Source organism: Tachyglossus aculeatus, chromosome 18, assembly GCF_015852505.1.
Source record: "Tachyglossus aculeatus isolate mTacAcu1 chromosome 18, mTacAcu1.pri, whole genome shotgun sequence".
NCBI classification, from domain to species: Eukaryota; Metazoa; Chordata; class Mammalia; order Monotremata; family Tachyglossidae; genus Tachyglossus; species Tachyglossus aculeatus.
Genome location: NC_052083.1, coordinates 522,749 through 542,849, shown reverse-complemented (window position 1 = coordinate 542,849; position 20,101 = coordinate 522,749). Strand labels below are relative to the sequence as shown.

Genomic DNA, 20,101 nt, shown 5'->3' with positions numbered 1-20,101 from the left:
GTGCTCAGTCTCTGTGCGGGTGCCCTTCTTGCTAAGGGAGCCGCCCAAGGGAGCCCCAGGCCACCTAGCACTGCATATCTTGTCCCACTGTATGTCTGCAGAAAGTGAAACAACTTGCTCATGCTACCTCAGCCTCGAAGCCAGAATTCAGCTCTCCCACCTCCCAGCCCGTAGTTTCTACAAAGTCTGTTGCTCACTCTTGTTCCTCCCACTCTAAGCAGCAGGTGGATGCGGGACTAGAACCTGGCTTTGCCCCTGTGGACCTTCCAGGATGTGCACACACCTGTAGTCCACCTCTTACAACAGGGGATGGGTCATTTGGACTTCAGAAGCCAAAGGGTGTCGGTAAAAGCAATTGAAACACCTATACGACGGGCAGTGTTCAAGAAAATGACGACACCGATTTCTGCCCTCGCACCCTCCCCCCCCCGCAACCCCGTTTCTCACAAAATGAGCTTCAGCCATAGGAGGTGATGGAATAGGTGGAAGCGAGCTCCAGGGCCACCTTTCCTAGTTTCAAAGGTGGAAGTGACTATTTACCTTCACCATTGGCACATATTCCTCTGGAGGGGCTGGCTGGATCTTACTAGACATTTCTATCACTGCTTTCACCAGGCCCGTCACGTTCTCATACACCCTGTCGTTGGAACGGTCCAAATTTGCGGTAGGTGGGGGGCTGATTTCTTGGGGCTGGAGCTGAAAATGGAGAAAAGGTTTTAGCTTCTTCCCCTTTCCCAGTAGATGGTGCTCTCACTCGGTTCCATTAGAAAAGGAGTTCAAACCCGGGGAACCTTTTCCCTTGCAACCATCGGGCCTTTATTCCGAAATGGGCAAAGGACTGGGCTTTCAGTCATTCAGCTGGGCTGAAGTTTTCTGATTTTGAGCTCAGTTAACACACACTGTTAATCATAGCTCGGGTCTTCAAAAGTAATTGCTCCGCACTCCCTCTCTTTCCTTCTCTTCCCCCCACCCCACCAAAATCATCCCTGGAATTGGGTCAAAAAGAAGAGCACACTCTCTCACCTCTTGGAAGATTTACAGGAGTACAGGGCAGGCCTACTTCATTTGACTAGAATTTTATTTATGAATTTCATTATCAGCATAAACTGTGTCACACCTTCTGGTGTCCCAACAGATTTAGGCTGAGATCAATCAATCAATCGTATTTATTGAGCGCTTACTGTGTGCACAGCACTGTACTAAGCGCTTGGGAAGTACAAGTTGGCAACATATAGAGACAGTCCCTACCCAACAGTGGGCTCACAGTCTAAAAGGGGGATGGTAGAGTCTGTGAGAACCTTGTCACCCCTCAACCAAAGGCAGGTTTGCAAACATCAATCTTTTCTTACTAGGCACTGAGCACTTTTTAAGCATGCCCCTTAGAAATAGTTGCAGTTACTGAGCACTCACAGCTGCAAAGCAACTGTGTTAAGTCCCTTCTGTAAATCTTCAAAAAGAATAACTATAAGGAGGAAAGATGCTGGCAATCAATGGAATGTGACGTTCTACCTTGGTAGGAGCCTTTGGTTATCACTGCCCATTTTAAGCCTGAAAATTTCCAAGTACTACGAAATTCTACACCTCTAATGGAGAACAAAAGCACAGTGGTTTTGCTTTCATGAAGTGCAAAGGTCAAGGATAGGTAGATTTACAGCAAAAATATCCATATTTTTTTTGTGTGGGCAACTTCAAGCATTGTGTTTTGGCTCTGCTCAGAGAGGAACAGTCGGTAATTAAGATGTGTTTTCATAATCAAGGGAAAGAAACATTAACTCAGTCTCCTGCGTTCCATTCAGTGTCACATGCAGAAAGAACCAGGACATGATTGAAGACAATGGCCCATACTCACACTAATGCGCACACAAACACACGCACACACGCAATGTGCTTACCCTCCATGGCTATTGTTGAACGGAAGGTGAGGAAAGGTTAAAGAAGTTTATCAGAGCAACGGAAAAAAGAAAAACAATATTAATAAATGCAGCAAGAAAACCACTACAAAACTTATGCAGCAACATAAGAAGGGAGTTCCAACAGATCTGCCACAAAGCTCTCTTTAATCACATCACACTCTCCAGTTATTCAAGCTCAATGCTTGTGTGCTTCTTCCCACATACCAGCAGATGAAGTTACAGAAGTTTGCCATGCGCCCATGCTCACGTTTTACAAAACAACATGCAAAGCCCAGAGCAAGGGACAGATCTGGCCAACAGCGAAGGATGAGTCAGGGGCCTCAGAGGAGGAAGTAGTGTAGAGTGTTCTGTACTTGAAAATGGCAGACCTGTTCCTAATGATTAAAAGAATAACTGCAATCCTGTGTCATCACCCCCCCCAAACCCCACTGCAATCTTCCAAAGCTTCCAATTCCATAACCTTAAAATGATGAGAAGCTAGACCTTTCCAAACAGGTTGGAAGGCTTTCACCCCCAACTTCCCAGGCCAACAACCCATAGGCACAGGTTCTCATTTGGTTTATGTTGGGGGTGGGGGGGGGGGGAGAGGTCGGTCATTTTGCCTAGTTTTTGTTTGAAATGAAGTGATGGGGCCTGACCCAGCCCCTGGGTCTAGAATACAAGGCAACGGCTTCTCCACCCTGTGCCTGCATCATGTCTACCAATTCTGTTATGTTGCATTTGTCCTAGTGCTTAGTACAGGGCTACCCACCCAATAAATACTATTAATTGATCTTCTTAGGGTAAAGCAAACTCCAAATAAGCCAGGACCATCAGAATCTACTGCCATGGGGCTTCTAGAGCAACGTTCTCTTTCTCCTTAGCCTCAGCTGGGCTCTCATGCCCCTGGGAGGACAAGTTGTCCTTCCTCAATGAGCTCTCTCATCAGCCACAGGAGGAGTGGCCCAGGGCTGGGATCTGAGGTCAGGAAAAGGACCTCTGTCTTGGTGGAACCTGGAGGCTGGAAGAATCATCAAGGTGGCTTTCAATGGGACACAGTGAGTTGAGACAAACCAAAAGCCCACCAGCCAACAGTTGCCCTGCCCCTGCAGGACTTTGGGGAAGGGAAGGAGATTGGGATCAGCTCTGAAGGGAACTTGCTGAGAATCCTATTTTTACAAAGCTATAAAGAGAAACTACTAGGCCTTTGTCACATGCCAAATGTGGGGATGATTACTGACTACAAAACAATTTGGCGGCAGTTTCCTTTAAACCATACAGATAGTTGGAGATTGGGCTGGGGAGTTGTCTTCTCTTGTTCCAGACCCATTAGTTTGATCTTAAAAACCTAAGTACAAAGTCAGCTCGGCATTCCAATTAGGCCAACTGTCAGAGAAAGAGAGGAGAGTGCAGCACTTTCTGAAAACATTACTCCAAATGGGCTGGAACAATCACTTGGGGAGAAGCGCATCAAATTTCTGTCTAAGGTGCTTCAGAGCTACAAATGGGCTGACTTCCCAACAGAATAACTGATAGTTTAGTACTGCTTGTCCTCACGGTTGTGCTGGCCCTGCCTTTAGTATCAAGTTCCCGGCCTCCAGGAGAAGGGCTGGGCCTGGACTGGGCTGGAGGTGGGTTCGGTGACCTTCCGCTCCTTCCTAATCATACCTTCACTCCTTCGTTGTAACTGTCCACAGGGCTGCTGAGGCTGGCAAGGCTTCCCAGGTGACTAGGGGCTCCGGGGCGAGGAGGCTTCTTAGGCGGGGCTGCGGGTTCTAATGAAACACAACAATGGGTACTTTTAGACAGTATCAAGGCAACTCAGTCACCATGGAATCTCTCTGGAGGGGGCAGCCTGACCAGGCAACTAGGTTACTGATTTGATTTTCCACAGACTCTGGGGTAAAATGTCTTCTAGGATGGTTGACTCTGAGAAGCACCAGGATGAAGAATGAAACTGGAGTTGACCATTTTCAAATATTGGTACAGTCTGACTGCTAACGTTGCCATTTTCTAAATGCCACCTTGACGAATAAACTTTTGTCTTTTTAATGGGTATTATTTGGTTAAGTGCTTACTATATGTCAAGCACTACTTAAGTGCTAGGGTAGACACAAGTTAATCAGTTCAGATACAGTCCCTATCCAACGTAGGGCTCAGAGTCTCAGTAGGACAGGCAGTACTGAATCCCCAATTTACAGATGAGGAAACTGAGGCATGGAGAAGTGACTTGCCCATAGTTACACAGCAGGAAAGTGGCAGAGCAGGGATTAGAATCCAGGTCCTCTGACTCCCGGGACTGTGCTCTTTCCATTAGGCCACACCACTTTCCCAGTTGGCTAAGCAATTCCCCCGGATTACCAAAAAAATCTCTCAAAAAAGCGCTTGTTTGATCATTACCTGGTTTACCCACAGGCTGATATATATGTTGATTCCCTGTCTGAAAAACAAAAAAGAAAAAAACAAGTAAGCAAAGTGACAGTTTATAGAACCACATGTGTTGGAACAGTCCCCCTACCAAACTAAGAATGCTCTTCTGAATGTCAGCATGAGGACCTGCACAAATTACACCACAAACATTTCTCAAATATGTCTTTCCTCTGCCTACTGCTTTAAGGATCTCTAGACTCCCAAGCGGCCCTCTTGTTGCTATCACAAGGAAGGATAGGTGTGTAAACACAACTACAGACCTGAGGAAGATGGTTGCATGGAACAAGTTTATTATGGACCTGACTTAAGTGTTCATATTAGCAATTAAGCACGGACACCTCTTCAGTGATTTATTCAGGAAACTGGCAATCTTGGTGGCATTCACCTCTAAACCCCTAAGGATTCTTTCTCAAAACTATGTCAGGGATCTGCTCTCCAGCCTGACGACCGCGAGCTGGAAGTGGCCTTCATTACCGTCGGGTTGGACTCCTTTGAGAACCCCCTCAGCGGCCTCCGGCCAACCTGTGTATCGATCGCGCTGTCTTGACTGCGGACCCTCACATGGAGAGCGTAGAGGCCCTGCCCTGTAGGCTGGATGTATGTCTGCAGAGGACCAGTGAAAGGGGTTAGAAAAATACCTGGGGAAAGTGAAGCCCCAGTCTAAATCTTGAAACAAATCAGAGAGTAAGGCAAGATGTGTGTTTACTAGGCTAATTTTCTGTGCCGGAATGTGGGTTTTCGCTGGGAGAATCAGGGAAGTGTGTGTGTGTCTGTGTGTCTCTGTCTGTCTCTCTCTGGAGCAATGTGACATGGTGTCAGACAGGATCAGAACTATGGCAGGTCAAGACTATGTTCCCCTGCGTGTCCCCAGAGAACTGGGTGCATCTACTGTAGGCTTTCAAGTCAGACTACTGTACTGCCAATGAGACTAACTACGTTGCTCTACTTGAAGTTCCCTCCTTCTTCCTAATGTCAAGGGGGCACCTGACTGACTCTTCTAGAGCCTCACTGCAGTTCCGAGGGGAGAATTAGGACTCAGAACTCCCCCCATCCCTCACCTTCAACTAGCAGTCCCTGCCAAGGGGCTGAACAGAGAAGCCCCAAAAGACTACCACACCCTTTTAGGGAGAGAGGGAGGCAACGGGCCTTAATCTTCAAGGCCCAATATAGGGGCAGTGCTCGACCTCGGGGAGCTGACTTGCAACGGACCTATTCTGGCTGCTGCTACAGGAAACATCAGGGGTCTGGCCCATAACCAGGGAAGCTGCAGGGGTTTGGCCAAAAGCCCCAAGCTCAAACCTGATCCACCCAACACATAACAGGGTAGAAGACTGCTGCCCTGGGTTGCCATTCACAAGGGTAGGAAGATGCCCCATGTGACAGTGGCAAGCCAGAACGGAGCATCCGGCCAAGGTGGGCATTGGTTGCTTAAATGCTCTAGTAGGTCAGCGAGGCCTGACAATCTCGCACTAATCAATCAATCAATGGTCTTTATTGAGTGCTTACTGTATGCAGAGCACTGTACTACATGTTTGAGAGAGCACAACACAGTAGAGTTTGGAGGCGCAATAGCCCACAAGAATTTACAATCTAAGACTCAAAAGAAATTGAAATAATAGGCTGGCCAGCACTGGTAAAACCCTCCACCCAACTCAGAATCATCACTGGCAAAACAGAGGTCCACACCATTCCAGAGTTCTTCTTCCTAGGTGGCATCCTGCCCAACACAGTAACAGGACATTTAGTAGAAAACCGATTCGAGAAGGCCGACCCATTCTGTTGAAAGCTGGTGGCAGTGTGGCATGAGGCTTAAGACCAAACAATGTCCACAGAGCTTTAGTGATGATACATACAAAAGGCATTCAGGAAATAAATGCTAATGGTGAGTTGGACTATTTCCCATCCTCGTGTCTCTCTCCACTTCAATCCATACTTCATGCTGCTGCCCGGATTATTTTTGTCCAGAAACGCTCTGGGCATATTACTCCCCTCCTCAAAAATCTCCAGTGGCTACCAATCAATCTGCGCAACAGGCAGAAACTCCTCACCCTGGGCTTCAAGGCTGTCCATCCCCTCGCCCCCTCCTACCTCACCTCCCTTCTCTCCTTCTCCAGCCCAGCCCGCACCCTCCGCTCCTCCGCCGCTAATCTCCTCACCGGACCTCGTTCTCGCCTGTCCCGCCATCGACCCCCGGCCCACGTCATCCCCCGGGCCTGGAATGCCCTCCCTCTGCCCATCCGCCCAGCTCGCTCTCTTCCTCCCTTCAAGGCCCTACTGAGAGCTCACCTCCTCCAGGAGGCCTTCCCAGACTGAGCCCCTTCCTTCCTCTCCCCCTCGTCCCCCTCTCCATCCCCTCCATCTTACCTCCTTCCCTTCCCCACAGCACCTGTATAGATGTATATATGTTTGTACATATTTCTCTATTTATTTATTTATTTATTTTACTTGTACATAGCTATTCTATTTATTTTATTTTGTTAGTATGTTTGGTTTTGTTCTCTGTCTCCCCCTTTTGGACTGTGAGCCCACTGTTGGGTAGGGACTGTCTCTATATGTTGCCAATTTGTGCTTCCCAAGCGCTTAGTACAGTGCTCTGCACATAGTAAGCGCTAAATAAATACGATTGATGATGATGATGATACCCGACCTCTGTTTTTCTGAATTCTTCTTGCTCTCTTTGTGACAACAGCCAGGCCAATTTTAGGAAACATAAATCCCTCCGCCCAAAGGCAGGACTCTATATATCTCACCACTCACTCCCCACAATGGCCAGACTAATAATAGTTAATAATAATAATTGTGGTATTTGTTAAGTGTTTACTATGTGACAAGCACTGTTCTAAGCACTGGGGAGATAATGATGGTATTTGCTAAGCGCTGACTATGCACCAAGCACTGTTCTAAGCGCTGAGCACTGTTCTAAAATACAAAGATAATCAAGTTGGACACAGTCCCGTCCCACATGGGGTTCACAGTCTTAATCCCCATTTTCCAGATAACTGAGGCACAGAGAAATTAAGTGACTTGCCCAAGGTCACACAGCAGACACGTGGTGGAGCTGGGATTAGAACTCACATCCTCTGCCCCCCAAGCCCGTGCTCCTTCCACTAGGCCACGGTGCTTCCCTAATAACCACACAGCTTGAATCGAGGCCACTCTGAGCCAAATGGACTAAAACAGAATGAATCCTTGCTTGCCTTGGGCCAAGTGGACTTAAAGACATTACTACGTGCACAACCACCCTTGTCTTTAATAATAATAATAATAATAATAATGGCATTTATTAAGCACTTACTATGTGCAAAGCACTGTTCTAAGCGCTGGGGAGATTACAAGGTGATCAGGTTGTCCCACGGGGGGCTCACAGTCTTAATCCCCATTTTACAGGTGAGGGAACTGAGGCACAGAGAAGCTAAGTGACTCGCCCAGTCACACAGCTGGCAATTGGCGGAGCAGGGATTTGAACCCATGACCTCTGACTCCAAAGCCCGTGCTCTTTCCACTGAGCCACGCTGCTTCTCTAACCATCTTTAGAGATGTTTCCCTGTTAGGATTTTAGGAACTGATCCCTCCCGGCCACCACTCGCCCCCTTTCCAGCTGCTTACTCTTAAGCAGCTTTTTCAGAACCTAATTTTGAAGCACCATCTCTGAACAGGAAGGAGAGCGCAGTCCACAGCCCACACGGAACCTAAACCTCGGGGCGGAGGTCCTCCCAGGGAAGTGGTGTGGCATGCTGGTTTTACAGCTAACTCAGAGCTTAACAGAGTGCTTGGTACATAGTAAACACAACAAATTCCAGTTACTACTGTTTGGCCTTGGGCCTTGGACAGAATCAGACATCATCAGGAACCCCCCCAAAAACTGATAATGTGAAAAACACGGCTGCTTTTGTACCCTTATCTCCATTCCTCAGATGAGGACTCTGGGGTACTTTAAGGCTTATTGTAAAATATGAAGTTTAAAATATTCACTCCCAGCTTTCTCCAGGGTGGACAAGGCTTTCAATTCTTTGCAGTGAGTAAGTGATCAAACATCTCCCTCTGCCCCTAGAGTTAACCCCTTTACCAAGCCCCACATGAATAAATACAACCCACTAAAATTTTAAAGGGCAATTTTAACCTAATTTGAAAATACTAAAAACACAAGAAGCACTCGATCTGAGTTCAGAGTATAACATGAGTTTACTTCCAGTTCCACAGACTGCTTTTAGTTATCTTGTTTCTGGGGAAAATGTTTCCAAACACCCTTGTTAAGTCACTGAGATGGTTCAAGTCGCCAAGTTTGGCTAAAGCCTTAATCAGTAATATCTGTTTGGAATACAGGAACCAGAAAGCCTCCTACAATGCCTCCTGGACCATTTCTATTTGCACCTAGGCAGCCTGGCTTAATGGAAAGAGCACGGGCTTGGGAGTCAGAGGTCATGGGTTCTAATCCCAGCTTCACCACTTGTCAGCTGTGTGACTTGGGGCAAGTCACTTAACTTCTCTGTGCCTCAGTTACCTCATCTGTAAAATGGGGATTAAGACTGTGAGCCCCACATGGGACAACCTGATTACCTTGTCTCTACCCCTGTGCTTAGAACAGTGCCTGGCACATAGTAAGTGCTTAACAAACACCATTATTATTATTATTATTACTCTGACCAGGCTGATAGGATAAGATGTGAACGTGAGCCCCTAAAGAATGAGGACCATGTCTGTCTGGTTCACCTTTTGCCCCTGTGTCCAAGATTAAAGGATTTTGCAGCCGGGAGCTCTACCAGCTTGACAACAACTTCAGCAGCTGACCCTGAAACCTATGCAAAATAGCCTCCTACCCCTTTCTTTAAGGGACTGATGCGGTGATGTTTGTTACAGACTGTAAGAGCATTTGCAATAATCCCGCATTATTTTCCTGAATAAATTATTTGGGCATTTAATTCAGCAGCCTCGAAAGTGAAAGTGAAAAAGGACCCTGTGTGAATCTGTGTTTAGCTTTGTTGTTGGCTCTGGAACAGCGGGAACACCGAGGAAACTAGATTCATGCTTGCTGTGTTTTGGCAGCTTGATGTAAAGATGCCTGGTAGTGAAAGACACACACATGCCTCCCCTCACCCCCCCTAACTCCGCTGGCACGGTCGGGGCCACCACGCTCAGATGAGGGTTTGGGCCACTGTCCCATACTGTTTCCTTCACTTTGTAGCAAACATTCAGCAATACCTGAACGTTCAGTTCACCCGTGCATGCCAACGCTTGCCTTTGGAGAATCTCTCCTAAAGGTCTTGCCTATCGCTAGGAGGTCTGTGAAGAAATGATCAAAAACTGAAATCCGGGCCAACTTTGCCCACTTCTGCTACTCACCGGGCCGCCCGGCAGGCTTCCGTCCTCTCGGTCCATGCTGCCTCGTGAGAGCCTCACATCAGGCTTCTGGGGAAAACAAACACACACAACTGGTCTGACTTGCTGCTTTGATGATTGGGGCAAAACTAAACCAAAGTGGGTAACACTGCAGCTAAGGCCAAGAGAAAGAACTCAAGAAACAGCAGCAGTAATCTAAACCAAATGAAGATTTCCAATTTCTCCCCAATGTAGGAAGCCAGCCCTTCAAGGAGAGCAATTATAAGACAGAGCAGGTTCTCAAAGAATGCTTTTAGCTAGTCACACACAAAAATGCTTACTTCAATAGCGAATGTTCCATTTCCCTATCACAACTTCGGACAGCCTGCACTTTCATTCTCTAAGCGGCGGTAATGAGACACTGCTTTATGAGTTTTCTACCAAACAAAAAATTTCACTCACAGGAAGAGGAACCCTCCCTGCAGATAAATTCCTGTTTCCTGCCAGAGGAAGGCGGTGGCCCCAGCACTGCAAACAGGCCCATTATTGAAGCTCTTGCCATTTTGCATTTGAAACCTCAAAGGGTATGAAGAAATCTGGATCCACTATTCTTGAGCAAAGCCTATACTTCCCCAAAAGAATTAAGTAATTTGTATTGTTATCATAGTGACGGAGGAAAGCGTGGTGAAATGATTTTTCCATAAATGTAACAAGAACAACGCAACAAGCAAGAGCTTCTGCTGATAAATTTCACACCGCCACCAGGCAGCAGATTTCCAGTAGGTCTGTTTTGACTAGATCGGGACAGTGCACAGTTCTACCCCAGGAGATTTTAGCAATGTCAAAGAAATTCTGGTTGAACTCAATTAGGGATGGGCCCGATAATGTCCTACACGGGACGCTATTCAGCCTTCCAGGCTTCCTTTAAGCTCCTGGGTAGTGAGGCTGCACTCTGGCCCAACCCCTAGATTCCTAGGTAACCATGGCGCCCATTGGGGCATCCAGCCTGAGATGGAACTGGGACTCAGAGTGAGCCAGAGGAGCACTATACCTGAGTGTCAAAGGGAATGGGAGCACACAGCATAAGAGAGAGGTTTGACAGCAGAGCTGATGGGCCACGTGGCCAGAGAATGGAGGACGATGGGGAGTCAGGAGAACCAGGTTCGAGTCTCAGCTGTGCCACTGGCCCGCTGGGTGACCTTGGTCAAGTCGCTCAACCTCTCTGGGCCTTAATTAATGGGGGTACTTGCTCTCAGGCAGTCTGTCAGTCAATCACATTTACTGAGCGCTTACTGTGTGCTGAGCACCGTACTGAGTGCTTGGGAGAGTACACGATAATAATAGCAGACACACTTTCTGTTCACAATGAGAACGATGAGAAATGAGAACCACTGAGAAGCAATGAGAAGTAGCATGGCTTAGTGGAAAGAGCACGGGCTTGGGAGTCAGAAGTCATGGGTTCTACCTTGGCTCCGCCACTAATCAGCTGTGTGTGGGCAAGTCACTTAATTTCTCTGTGCCTCAGTTACCTCATCTGTAAAATGGGGATGAAGACTGTGAGTTCCATGTGGGACAACCTGATTACCTTGTATCTACCCTAGTGCTCAGAACAGTGCTTGGTACATAGTAAGCGCTTAACAAATACCATCATTATTAATGAGCTAGATATGGTACAGATAAAATACCTTAAAGATGAGAGTGCTTGGGGCAAAGAATAAAGAGTACTATGCAAATTGATTCAAGGTCCTATTTGAACTTGCAAACATCAACTGGTTGGCCCTGTATCACAGCATGTTCTGAAACCAACTGAGGCCAGAGGCAGCTGGTGTGTGAGACACAGCTGTTATAATTGGATACTTAGAACCAAATCCATAGCCCTGTAACAATCAAAAACATGAATGTGTCCACACACGCGCGCACACACCACCCACCCTGCCACATAGCCAAAAATATGAGGTACGCCCATACCCCAGAACCTAGGCCTGTGGTTCACTTTGTTCTTCTTCATTCCCAACCTCTCAGTGGATGTGGACCCCAACCCCTTCTCTAGACTGTAAGCTCTTTGTGGGCGGGGCACACATCTACCAGCTCTATGATATTGCTCTGCATACAGTAAGATCTCCATAAATACGACTGATTGATGTGGAAACGGTGGCTGGCAAGCTGAATAAGAGAGAAACCCTCACACCTGGACTAAGCTGAACCCTGGGACCATGGTGATCGCATCCCCCATGTCCAGTCCAGTCTGAAGGGGGCTGGGGAGAGGAGAGTGGCACAAGGGTTCAGGGTTCTGATCTCTAGCCCGCAAAGTTGGGGCCTGGGGGGGGGTGGGGGGCGGCGGGGAAGCTGTCCTATGGCCAGACAGGACTTGGCAGACAAACGTCCTTAGGGCTGAGCTGGCTAGCCCCAAGAGAAGAGGGGCTGCCTCACGATTCCCCGTTGATAGCTCTGAGAGCAAGAGCAATCAGCCCAAGCCTGGCCCCGCCACGTAGCGTGGCTTTAGTGGAAAGAGCCTGGGCTTGGGAGTCAGAGGTCGTTGGTTCTAATCCCGGCTCCGCCACTTGTCTGCTGGATGACTTTGGGCAAGTCACTCAACTTCTCTGTGCCTCAGTTACCTCATCTGGATAATGGGGATGAAGACTGTGAGCCCCACATGGGACAACCTTATTACCTTGTATCTAGTCCAGCATTCAGAACAGTGCTTGGCACATAGTAAACGCTTAACAAATACCATCCTCATCATCATCATCATCATCATCACCGTCAGCTCAGGGAGACCCTGTGGGCCTGGCAGCCAGATCACCGAGACTTAAAAATGGCATTACCAAGAACCGCTCCTCCTTCTCAAGCCAGCGTTGATCTTCCTCCATCTCTTGCTGCTGCCGGATCAACCTCTCCTCCATCAGCTGTGTTGGGGGCAGCATGGACCCGAGGCCCCGCATGTCCATGGCCGCCGACTCCTGGGAGAAGAAGATAGGCAGAGACTGCCGCGGTCTTGCACCTCGGCTTGCTGTACCCCAACTTCTCCCCAACTCATTGTCCGTGCCTCCCAAACCACCCTTGCAGCTGAATCCCACTCTGGACTCAAGTGCCTCCAAGTCCTAGAGGGCTCACACTGTTTCCCCGGCCTGGAACTCTCTACACCAAACCCGCCACATCACAGCTCTGTCCACCTTCAAAGCCCCACAAAATCCCACCTTCTTTGGGAACTCTTTCCTAATTAATTCACAACAACCTGGCCCTGTCAACCCAACACCTGCCTTCTTACGCATTTTAGTTCCATCTGCAGCACTAGGCATATATGTACATCTTTATTTATTTGTACATTCAATTATTCCACTATTCCACTATTCATCCTGATACATTTCTACTACTTGCTTCCAGTAGGTGTAAATCCTCTTTGTCTACGTCTTTCCCCGCTATTAGCACGAAAGCTCCCAGGGGGCAAGAGAACATATGTGTCGCTGCAATCTTTATCTCTCAGGAGCTTACTGATTCAGTGCCTAGCACTTGGTAGGTGCTCAAAAAATTCCACTGACCGATCGCCTCAAACAACTTGGTGACACCTACTTCTAATGGAATGAAGCAATTGCTCCAAGCCCAAAAGCCTTTATCTGCTTCCAGTTTCTGACGACACCCTTGGGATCCCACACCGACAGCCTGTCACTCCCTACGGCTGCCTTCTCCCAATGAGTGGACTCAGCCCAGAGATCCTTTCTACCCCATATCGGTTTGTAAAAATTTCACACACCCCCTGACATGATAATCACACCTCCAGAAACCTCTCAAAAAGTAGGGTTCTGTGCTGGAGATGCTCCGTCCAGTTCACGCCCAGGGTGATGTCAGAAACCCGGAGCTAAATGGACCCTTGCTCATCCTACAGGGACTCGAGGGGTTGGATCCAGGGGACCAAGTAAAGAGCTTCACCTCCAGGTTCGGTTGCCACATGGCTATCTCCTGAGGCCGGTGGTTCCAGGTATCTGCTTGGTCCAACAGAGGTGCAGGTCCTGGGTAAATGCTGCCAGCCAAGGCTGGCACCCCTTGAGGCCCAGGGTAGCCAGAGACCTAGACAAGAAAACACTCTCTGTGAGTACAGATCACGTCTACTAGCTCTACTACTTATATTCTTCCAAGTACTTAGTAACAGTGCTCTCACATAGAATAAATGCCCAATAAATACCAATGATTGACTGCAGGTGGGCAGACGGACTGCAGTTTCCATGGGCCTCCTCAAGGAAAAGGGAATGAACTACATACTGCAGCCTTGAACTTCCCAAACCGTTTCACTCAGAATTTCACATACACCACACATTCCTGGTGCAAACACCCTCGACAGCGGCGGTGGCTGTGCCTAGCCCCTACCCTGCTGCCCAGCCCAATGCCCGCCCCTGCCTTCTCCCCAGCCTCCAGCCCCTGGCACAGAGGGCAGACTGGCCAGCCCTGGGAAATGGGGTCACGTAGGTGCTAGTCAAATGCTGACGAAGATGGGCGAGGCCCACTGAGAGGAGGAAGAGTAGCAACCTTTAGGTGGTCAGAGCCAGAATTGTTCTCCACATGTATCTGCTCTGGGTACACCTGCAATGGACCAGGCACACGATTTTCAGTCAGATTAATGGGCGGCAGCTCTGCCCCCTGACAACTGTAGTGAGTTGATCTGAAGCTAAATCCCTGGATGGATTATGGTGAGGAGAAGGAAATGGAGGAAGAGAATGAGAAGGAGGAGGAAGATGATGATGATGGCATTGCTGGAGTCTAGTGGGGGAAGGATGGGTGAACTTTGGCCCACCATGCAAGTAAAGACTCTGGTTAAAATGGTTTGATCTCTCTGGAAATCAAAGCATCATTTGATGAAATGAAAATGGAAAAATGCTGCTTTCTTTCCTGTTCAGAGAAGGGGTGTTCCTGCCCAGGAACTTTTAGATGCTTTCCCAAAAAAAGGCATTTTGCAAGTCCTAAAGATATTCTATCACATATTCAAAACCTGGGAAAAAGACCGCAGAGAAGGGCATTTTGGGTAAGGAAAAAGCCAAAGAGAGAACTACTCATTGCAGGCCTACGTAGGTCCATCCTCAAGATTCTTAGCGACAATGCATCCACGGCAGGTGCCGCCTCTGAGGACAATGACACCCCCTTCTCCCCGCCAACCCACTCCCCACAGCTACATTAGCTGCTGGCCTGCCTTACTCATCCCGGTCCCCAGCAGCCTCTGACCTGACCAGAGAAGTGTCCAATTGGGGCTGAAGGGACCTCACATGGTGGTTTTCTGGCTTGGAGGTTCATTGAAGCCTGGCCCCTCTGGTACTAAACAGACATGAGGCTTAGAAACTGAGGGCAAAGCAACACACTGTGTGGATAGCGGCTTTTAAAACAAGACATCTCTACCAGAAAGCATCAGAGGAAGGTGACAGGGGGCAAAGAGTTGATGTAAATGTGGAAATGAAAAACCAGCCAGAGAAGCTTGCGTACAAGTCTCCTCTTCAGTTCCGGGGAAGCAAAGGAGGGCGTTTTCTCTTACCTGGTAATGATTGGCTTGGACCATGTGCTGGGGACTAGGATAAAACCCTTCACTGGATCTTGGACTGGGGTAACCAGGTCTGCTGGGCTGTGAACACAGAAGGGAACACAAATGATTCACTCTCGATTGCCTTCTGGAACCCAGTCTGGCCTGGGAGCATCTCTGTGGAGGAAAAGTCGCAAGGGGCGGCCCGGTCTGGGGGACCGGTCTGCTTGTTGGGACAAATGAACTCTAAGTGACGCGAGTCTGAGGGGTGACAAATGACGTGCAGGAGGCCAAGGCCGCCTGGACTGGAGGAAGGTGCTCGTGGCTAGAAGGACAGAGCAGGGCAGCGGGATTCCAGAACAGCAGGAGAGTCAGGATTTTATACAGGGAGCAGCTTACTTCACGGTGGATGGTGACATGGGAGTTGAAACCAGGGACCGTCTACGTTGGGCCTATTTGGTGCTCAGTGAGTTATGTGATATTACAGCAGGAGAGATCTCTTTGAGCATGGGGAAGACGCTTCGATTCTCAGGGTCCTGAAAAACTGAACTGACTACCAAGGGACCACCCCTCACCTGACACATACCGTCACGGGTGCAACCCGGGCCTCCTCCTCCCCGAAACCACTATCGCCTCTGCGATCCCAGACTCCACCTCTGATCAAATACTCTTAGTGCGGCCACCTTGCCCACATCCCCTGTCCTCCAAAACTAGCTCCCCCCTGCCTGTCCGGAGACCCTTGGGCCCTGCTGGCCTCCCCCTACCTGCCCTGTCTTCCCCCCGAGAAGCGAAGCCAACCTACTCCATACCATCCATACCCTGCACTGGCCCAGCTCAAGCCCAGGCCAATCACACTTGGTTTCTCCACCTCTGTGCTACAATCTGGCCATCCTCCTTTAGATACCCTCCATCACCCAGAGCCCCAGGCAGGGTACACGTCTTGGGTTTCTAAAGTACTTTCCCAAGTGATTATCACAGTGCACTGAACCCTAAAGTATGAGGGTCTCACACATAAAGCTTTCATCAGTAGGAACCTCTCCTCGGGAATTAGGGCATGGCAGTGTGGCCATCCAGGTGATACAAAACCAACCAAATTGGGCCAAACAAATACACTTCCAAACTGGTACCAGCTGTTTAAAATAACACTCCAATCCACACTAACTACACGCACACATAGCAAACACAAAGAGATAGTATGCAGGGATAAGGTTTCTGGAATAAAACTGCCAGAATTGGAAGTGAGACCGAACTACCTACCATTTCCAAAACATCTACTGATCACCTCCTGGAATGAAGAAGCAAGTTCCGCTGCTTTATTTGCGTTCTTAAATGGAAAAAGAGATGTCCTTCTAAACTGCTTTTAAAGTGCAAATAGCGCTTTTCGATAACGAGAAACTAGAGATATTTTTGAAGTTTTGGCAAAATTTAAAATAAATTTCGTAGTTTTAAATATTGCAAAATTCAGAGGTTTGGGACAGCATCTAAAAGAATAATTTATTCACAGACTTCAAAGCACTTATGGCCATAAGTGAAAGGGTTGGAAACTAATTATGAATGTTACTTTATAAAAAAATGTATCTGTTTAGCTAAGCAACTCTAAAAGCAAGTTTTGTCTTATGTTGTCTTTTTTCTTTCTATTTGCATCATTCCTTAGGTATCTGTTACACTCACTCCCGATATCTTTCAACTGTGAGCTCCCGGAGGGCCAGGGACCGTGTCATATTCTCTCCTACCCTATTTGTTCCCAGTGCTTTGCACCCAGTAGGTACTTAATACATACTCATTCATTCAATCGTATTTATTGAGCGCTTACTGTGTGCAGAGCACTGTACTAAGTGCTTGGGAAGTACAAGTTGGCAACATATAGAGATGGTCCCTACCCAACAGCGGGCTCACAGTCTAGAAGGTGGAGACAGACAACAAAACAAAACATATTAACAAAATAAAATAAATAGAATAGAGTAATAAATACGTACAAACATATATACATATATACAGGTGCCGTGGGGAGGGGAAGGAGGTAAGGCGAGGGGGAGAGGAAGGAGGGGGCTCAGTCTGGGAAGGCCTCCTGGAGGAGGTGAGTTTTCAGCAGGGCTTTGACTATTCCTATAAATAAGCCTACAACAACACAACAACAACAACTACTACTACTGCTACCACCACTACCACTAGTACAGGAGCATCAGCCTTCTTGCTGCCCTACCTGTCTCTAGTCTCTCCCCACTCCAGTCCACCCTTGACTCCGCCGCCTGGATCGTTATTCTCAAACATCATTCTGTGCATGTCTCCCTGCTTCTCAAAGCACTCCAATGGTTGGTTGCCCCTTCCTCTCCACATCAACATCACTCTTGACTCCTGACCACGTCTAGTAACTCTCTTGTAGTCTCCCAAGCCCTTGGTACAGTGCTCCGCACCATGCAAATCCTCAGTCGATACCACTCGATTGACCAATTGGCGGCTTGAAGCTTTCAGCTTCCACCTAAGGGTTGCAATGAGGCAGTGGAGCGCTAGGAACAACTGGAAAGGAAGATGCTCACAGGCTGCTACCCATTGCCCCCCACCCTGAACCCCTGGTCACATACCTAGCCAGAGGCAGAAAACAATGAATACAGCATTCACAGCCTAGAGACCAGGTTGGCCATGGAAAGGGGATATGGTCAGCACAGCCAAATGGGAAGTAGCGTGGCCTAATGGATAGAGCATGGGCCTAGTTTCTAATCCCAGTTACGACACTTGGTTGTGTGATTCTGGGCAAGCCACTTCACTTCTCCTCGCCTTGTTTACCTCATCTGCAAAATGGGGATTAAGACTGTGAGCCCCATGTGGGACCTGGACTGTGTCCAACCTGATTAGCTTGTATCTACCCCAGCATTTAGTAGAGTACCTGGCATGTAGTAAGTGCTTAACAAATATCATAAAAAAATGCAAGGAGTGCATTCTCCAGTTTGGTGCTGGAACTTTCCTAGACGGTGGACTCCTGACAGCGTTCACTTGCACTAGAAAGGTCTTCAACCGGCTGCTATGCCGTGGAGATGGGACTCAATAGGGGAGCAGAAGGGAACCCAGGAGAAACATTCAGGTGCAGCCTGGGCTCATTTCTCCAGAGCTCGGGAACTCAAATTGAGCCCAGGGTCATCTGAGGAGAGTGGGCCGGGAAGGAGAGGATGAGGAGGAGGAGGAGGAGGAGGAGGAGAAGAGGAGAAGATGGGGAAATCCCTTAGCACCTACCAGGCAGCAGCACCACCATTCATTCACTCATCTTGAGACTAAAGCCTACCACTGGATAGGACAGGATCTGGGAACCCAAGGCCGTCTTTGTACATAAGGAACTCATCGTGCTAAGAGGTGGAGGTAGAGAAAAGAAGAGCAGGGCAGGGCAGAGCAGAAGAACACTCTTGGCTACCTTGGGCGGAGCTTCATCGGAGCCTCCCGAATCCCAGGACACGGTGACTTGTCTCCGCGATTCCATCCTCATCCGCTCTTCCTGCTGCAGCTTTTCTTCCTCCAGGATGGTACTAATGAGAGACAACCATTGCCGGTGAGGAGCACAGACCCCCAGGGCTAATGGACAAGAAACTCCACCCTGAAACGTTTCTGAAAGCCAATTCCCCGAGCTCTCAGATGCGGGGCAGTTTGCAACAAGAAGACGGCGCAAATAGGAATTGGATTCTTCACTCACAACAAAGACATGGAAACATTTCAAACAAATCCTGAAATCACTGAAGTTTTCCATTTCAGAATAGGCAGTTTCACTTGGAGCACAGGCATCGGGAAGTGCAGAAATAAGCCAGAAACCAATAAGCAATGTGTTGAAAAGCTTTGCATGTCAATGTTTACGTTGAGCCTGTGGCATGGAATAATGGTACCAAGAAATCCCACGAATCAATCAATCAATCAGTCAGTCAAGCCCCCACATGCGCTGTCTCTCTGTCTCTCTCTCTCTCTGTCTCTCTCTCTCTCTTCTTCCTTACTCAGCCAGCAAGGTTCCCACACCAGACCATTAAATGGAGGCATGACAAAAGTTCAGCCCAACTGGACAGTTACCCAACCCACCCCAAGCTCCCCCAGGCTCTATTTCAGCTTACAGTGACTGTTAGCACCTTTCAATCACAGTTTCTTTCTCCCAAAAGAAATGGGATACAGAATTTCCAGCAGCTTCCAGTTTCAGAGCTGCTCCGGCCAGACTTTTGTCTTAGGAAAAGCTAACGGGGAATTTTGCTGTTACTTACCCCGATCGGCATTGTCCCGGAGACTACTGGAGGGGGGGAGAGGGGGGAAGGGCGGGGATTCAGCGAGACGCCACTTCCCGGCCACTCCCTCTGGCTCGGCTCTGCTGATCGTCAACCTTGGATGTCGGCCACCAGGCCCGATGCTCGCTCGGCACGCGGCCAGAATCACAGAGCCGGGGGGACTCCCACGGCCCGAGGGCCCTGGAGGGGTCTGCGTCCACGGGATCGGTCTGCACACTGTCCCACAGGCCACGGTCACATGGAGAACTTCTCACACACTGGGCGGCACCCACCTATGGCGGGGTCCCGACCAACGAAGCTCGTTCTGGGTTCAGAACTTTCTTTCTGGTTTGGTGGACTCAACAACCACCAGGAATTACTCATGCAAACAGTGAGATCAGCGGCACCAGCACTCCTTCCAATCTGGGAATTTGCTGGCCTGTTTCAGAAATACATTCCTGCCTGCCTGTCTGCCTGCAGGCTAGCCTTGGTGCCTTTCTTTCTCAACTCCGAACAGGCAACCTCCTGTGCAATCCAAGCTCACTAAACATGCTCCTGGCATTCTAAACTGCTGCTTCATACACAGCCAGCTCACCGGGGAGGGGAGCAAGGGGAACGATGGAGGAAGGGAGGGTGTGTGCTTTAACAGAACTTCACAAAATTAAAAAAAAAAAGACAAAGGCACATTCTGAAAGAATCAGAAACTACAATTGAGCCCCTTAATGGAAAGAAAA

General features: G+C 48.6%; 1 protein-coding gene across 12 annotated transcripts in view; it reads right to left on the bottom strand.

Annotated features, from left to right (window-relative positions):
- Positions 1–20,101, bottom strand: part of PTK2 (protein tyrosine kinase 2) — a 144,761-nt gene that overhangs the window by 1,577 nt on the left and 123,083 nt on the right. For 7 of the 12 annotated variants that reach the window (XM_038760708.1, XM_038760700.1, XM_038760703.1 and 4 more), the window contains 9 exons: positions 18,542–18,653; positions 15,154–15,240; positions 13,566–13,703; positions 12,464–12,598; positions 9,663–9,728; positions 4,293–4,332; positions 3,561–3,667; positions 1,893–1,901; positions 541–696 (listed from right to left, as the gene is read on the bottom strand). In XM_038760708.1, the coding sequence (XP_038616636.1) occupies positions 541–696; positions 1,893–1,901; positions 3,561–3,667; positions 4,293–4,332; positions 9,663–9,728; positions 12,464–12,598; positions 13,566–13,703; positions 15,154–15,240; positions 18,542–18,653 (850 nt within the window). The remainder of the gene's footprint in view (positions 1–540; positions 697–1,892; positions 1,902–3,560; positions 3,668–4,292; positions 4,333–9,662; positions 9,729–12,463; positions 12,599–13,565; positions 13,704–15,153; positions 15,241–18,541; positions 18,654–20,101) is intronic. The other 5 variants (XM_038760701.1, XM_038760707.1, XM_038760704.1 and 2 more) reach the window with 1 other exon arrangement.